At 37.6% G+C, this 5,323-nt stretch overlaps 1 protein-coding gene across 1 annotated transcript; it reads right to left on the reverse strand.

Moving 5' to 3' along the window:
* Positions 1-1,292: 1,292 nt before the first annotated feature.
* Positions 1,293-2,099, reverse strand: LOC149234333 (protein SENSITIVITY TO RED LIGHT REDUCED 1-like). Its single transcript, XM_089368237.1, has one exon. It carries the CDS (start codon positions 2,097-2,099, stop codon positions 1,293-1,295), a length of 807 nt encoding a protein of 268 aa, XP_089224363.1.
* Between the last annotated feature and the right edge of the window lie 3,224 nt (positions 2,100-5,323).

Consider the following 5,323-nt stretch of genomic DNA (forward strand, 5'->3'; position numbering starts at 1 on the left):
AAAAGCCTAAGGTAAATATTATAAACCCTAAGATAAACATGGTTGATGAAGGCTTACCATAGTTCACTTTCATATTGAGACAATCTTTGTGAGAATGAACAAAATTTAAGATCAAGGAGAACAAAGTTTAAGGTTGTGTGTCCCGGGTGTGGGTTAGGGCATTCATGGATGAAGAGAAGGTGTACTATGAAGCAGATTCATATTCTCGTCTTGCAAGAGGCTTGACTGCCCTTTTGGTTGAAGGTCTTTGAGGGTGCTCACCCCCACAAACGACCTAGAAACCAGATCAAATACATATCTATGCATAATGTATAATTGAAACCAACACTGCAATCAAAATTGAATTTGACACTTGACCACTCATGAAACGAAGTTGAAAAATGGATAATATTTCTCTTAATGGTTGATTAATAGATAGATAAATAAATCATATTTAAATTTAATAGCATATTTTTAGGTTTGAAATTGAATACTTTTCAAATACTTTTTATATCATGAAGTGTAGCATGTATTACACCAAAAATAATCTCCATTATTTTTTTTTAAATTCGTAATTCCTGAACTCCAATTCCAATATAAGCCCCACCTTTTTTACGATAATTACTAAAATAAAAATCACATTATAATAAAAATAATTAAATATTACAAATAAATTATTTTTATATTCAACAATATTCAACTTATTATAATGTTTTTTCCAAGCATTAATAGTTATATTCTGAAGACAATAGTTTGATACTAAATAAAAATTCATATAAATGCTCAAGTATTTACGAGAGTGCACTTTTCAAAAATACAATTCGAGCTAGCTTCAACTTTGTTCAAAACTCACCATTAAGTTACTCAAATGTTGTTAACTAATTTTTTTAGAAAGGGTAACTATCAGTTTACTGGAACTATACATTCTGGCTGTCTTCGACTTTGTTCAAGCCCACCATTTATTGAAATTATTAGTGTGTTGTTAACCGAAATTTATTAGAAAATTTAATAATCACTTTACTAACATTATATATACGCATGATGAAAGGATATATATATGTATAGCGATGGCCCGTTAATAGGAAGCTATAAATATTTGATAGCGATGGCCCGTTAGTGAGTTACCTTTAATAGGAAGCTATAGATATTTGATTCATTCTCATGGAAATTGGTTGAAGTACTTAAAGAGCGCTATAAGTATTCAATGCAATGAAAACGATTTCGAGAGCCGAAGCTTTGATACCGCTGATCTTTACAAAAGTTACTCAAACTGTTACTCATAACTGTTACTCATAATGACATCTGGAAAGAGATCAAGATTCTAAGTAACTGTTACTCAAACTGTTACTCATAATGACATCTGGAAAGAGATCAAGATTGAGAGCTTCTAGGGAACCATCGTCCAACGTAAAGAAATGCCAACTAAATTCAGAAAATGCCACATTTGGAAATAAATTTGATGGCTCAAATCTTTCTGCTTCCGGAAGGGGCATTTCATGCAGTATATTGTCACTGTGAAGAATGGCCTGAAAATGTTTCAATGCCCGAATATACCGACATACACGAATATCATTCTTGATCTCCATAAAACTGTGGCACAATATGATAATCTTGTTCAAATTGCTACTCGTCCAGTTCGCTAACAACACGTTGTCAACGAGACCAATTGGGCAGTTAGGCATGAAAAATAAGGTGGGCCTCTCTACTGTCCGTTTCCCATATTCATTAACGGCTAGAAAAGTGCAGTTGAAGGCATTGATAGCTTTTTGCTGCACAGAAGGCACCGATGGATCGTACACCACGATATCACTCACCCACTGGAATTTGTCTCTTAATAAAATAGCAAATGCTAATTGTGTCTGGCCAATTTCCACCATTTCGTCCTCCCCTACACATTCCAGTTTTCCAACGGCATAGAGAACCAGTTGTAATTGTGAATACTGTGGGTCTGCGGCTATCACCCTTTCTATTTGTGTAACCAGTTCTGGGTGTCGCATCTGTTGCTTAAAATCTCGAAAGAACGAAGAGTTCTCTAACTTTTCCATAGCCAATTGTACCTTATCGACTATTTTTTGAACTCTTTTATTATCTTCTCCATCAGACGCAGAGGTATTCTCCATAATTAGTAATCCAATCTTAGACACTAACCAGTGAAACCATGAGATAATTGAATAAAACACAAGACTTACAACTCTCGAACATAACAGAATAATTTGATGAATCTGGTGATACACTCTATTTACAAAATATACATATTAATACGATTGTATCCATGGCTCTTATACAATTTTATACAATTTCGTATTACAAGACGTCTCTTAGACTTCTATAACTGTTAGTCTTCCTTGAAACTTTTAGCTTTCCGACTCCCAAAAAACTTCAAATTTATTTTATTCAAACTCTTACATAATTAAAAATTTATTTTTTAAATATTATAGCTTATTTACTTTATTTTCTCCATATTTAAATGGATGACTCTTCAAATTAGTCTAATTACATATAAATAATCATCTTCAAAAGTAAGATTATATTTCATTGTAATTTTTAGACATACATAAATAATGGACAGTCGATGTGAAAGATGATGGTGTGGTCTACATTTATAATACATTTATAATACATGACGTTGAGCTCTATATTTCAAAGTCTCTTGGACTTCATTTGAATGCTCATATTTCACACCAATTTTTAGAGGATTAGTTCTTTAACATTCGCCCCTCAATCCTAAGAGGTATGTATCAGTCCAAGAATATAGTTGTAATATAAAATGTGTAAGAATATGCATTGCAACACTAGATTGAATGTGCTCTCTCATATAATGGCATAAGGAGGTGGTTTAAGAATGACCACGAACACTAGAACACTTGGTGCAATTTCCAGAACTCTTGCAAACCTCACAAGAAGCTGAAATCTTCTGCTAGAGGAAGTGTCCCTAATGATTTGGAGAGAGAGACCTTGAATCTCGAAAGGGGAGGTCTACAACATGGGAAATGCTTAATGCAATTTGTGGAACTCTTCGAGAAATGGCAGGACGCTAAAGTCTTCTGCTAGAGGAAGTGTCCCCAATTATTTGAAGAGGGAGAAGCTCAACCTGAAAAGGGAGGTCTCAACCCTGCATAGATGGTTTAAGGTTTTCCACTAACAGAAGGCATGCTCAGGGACATCTCTGTCTCCAACTACAACTCTGAATATGGTATGAAATGTTGTGGCTCATGCTTTCCCAATGAGGCTTCAAAACTTGCAGATGACCATCACTTCCCCCGTGTGAGATACAAGGTCAGAAGATCAAGAAAACGCAATGCCAAGACTGCTCAATTCTCTATAACAAACTCTCACATATGGCTAAAATGTCTTCTTGGTTGTTGAACCCCATTGCCAAGAAGCGATCCAGGCAATATGAATCTTTGTTCTTAAAAGAGACTTGTTTTTTAGGCATCTATTTGAAGAATGATTGGTTTTATGAGAGTGCTCACATCAATGAAAATCAAAGCATTCATATTTCATATGGCGAACTCACTCACAATGTTGGCATTTAACATTATGTTGTTGCTTCTTTGGAAGAGGAGAAAAATACAAGACAATTGAAGGTGAACTATCATGGATAAATCCAACACTATGAAATTTGATGAGCTTTGAGTAATATGGAATTGTTGTGGCGGCTACAAACACCCTGCAAAATTTTTCATTAGCCTGTTTTGGAGCCTCCCTACCAACCTTACACAACATTTTGTCTTGCTTCGTCAAGTACTCAAGATTCAGTGTTTTCCTCGCACAAAGGCAGCGCATCGATCACAACCTATCCATTCCCCTCACAAGGTGCTCACCTGGACTTGGTCTAGCTATAGGCTCAGCAACTTCCCCTTAACAATTCCGCATTTCTAGAGGGCAGCCAACCTTCCCTCCAGAATTTGCGCAATCCTCTCTAGCAGCCTAATGGGCTCCAAGATTGCGCAATCCTAACAGCTAACAGTCCAAGCAGGATTTGCACAAAGCTTCCAAGCGAAGGATGTTCAACCCAAGATTTGCACAAATTTGGGTAGTAGTGAGATGCTCTGCCTAGAAATAACACAAACCTCCTGGGCATTCAGCCCACCTCACAGTCATGAATGTGCATTTTTTCCAAGCAGTTGAGCAAGTGCATGCATGGGCACTCTAGTTGACCAGTTCCACCCAGGTCCGATCAAACTTGACTTGCATGCATGCATGGCTTGCTCTTCCTGGAATAGGAAGAGACAACATGCAAAAGGCATCCCATGATTCAAGGAGATATTTTTAGTAGTCGGGGTTACATGAAATGTTGTTTTAAAAGTTTCCCTCCAAGTGTCGCTTTCTCCTAGATTTGTGGCATGCGCATAATGAGACCAAACATATTTATTCGATGCATCAGAGCTCATTCATTCTCGTCAGTCTTGGAGCTTTGACATCCCACGGCACATCCATGACTCTTCGACACATCCAACTCAGCTATTCACGGGGAAGTGGCCTCAACTTGTCTTTTTCAACATTTCTGTCACTTTTGGTGTATTTTCTTGTGTGAGTGTTGTTTGCCTGATTTCTTTGAATGTATGGTGTCATTTACATGCATTCTAGCTTGTGCCAGATCTATTTTAGATTTGGTTGCTATCTCACTGCTATCTCATGCATGAAACTGTTTTTCACGGACGTTCGCCCAACCAGCTAACTGCCTCACCCACATGCATGTTGACCTATTTTTTGAATCTTTCATTCATGTTTTGCATGCACTATTAATCACTTATGTTATCACTTAGTATCGCCACAAATTCATTGTCTTACTAGCTTTCAGTTTCTCGTCAGCAACTCCGGCCAACCTTATCCCAGGCTCTGCCTTCACTAAGGCTTCATTATGCAATTTGAGGAAGGAAGGTTCACCTTCCTCCCCATATTTTCGTATTCCTGCCTAGCACTAGCCTCAAGGACTGTTTTGCGCATTTCTGGAGGATAGTGGCTGCTTGGCCCAAGAAATTGCGCAAATTTGTCCGTGGGCCAATTGGCCTTCCCAACTCGAATTGCACATTGCGCAATCCCAATAGCCAATTTCCTTACTCGATTGCGCATTTTATAGATCCAGCAGCCAGTCCTATCTCTGAGACAGCCCAAATTGCCTTTTGTGCAGTTATGCCATCGAATCACTCAACCTCCCAGTAAACTTTGTGCAATCTTGCTCATTAGTTCCGCAAGTATGTGTTGTGTCCTTCCCGGGATTTTCTTTGTTTTCACTGACATATTTCTTGCCATGCATGTTCCTTGTTTCCAAATCTTCCAGGTGTTCATTTGTCTCACTGGCTTCCAAGAGAATAGGATCTCACGACACTGATGGTATTGC

The sequence above is a fragment of the Pinus tabuliformis genome, chromosome 8, assembly GCF_031772625.1.
Source record: "Pinus tabuliformis cultivar Carrire ecotype Pingquan chromosome 8, CPIR1, whole genome shotgun sequence".
NCBI lineage: Eukaryota > Viridiplantae > Streptophyta > Pinopsida > Pinales > Pinaceae > Pinus > Pinus tabuliformis.

What these genes read in the sequence shown, in the direction of transcription:
- LOC149234333 (XM_089368237.1), bottom strand. Translation starts at nt 2,099, where the DNA reads ATGGAGAATACCTCTGCGTCTGATGGAGAAGATAATAAAAGAGTTCAA.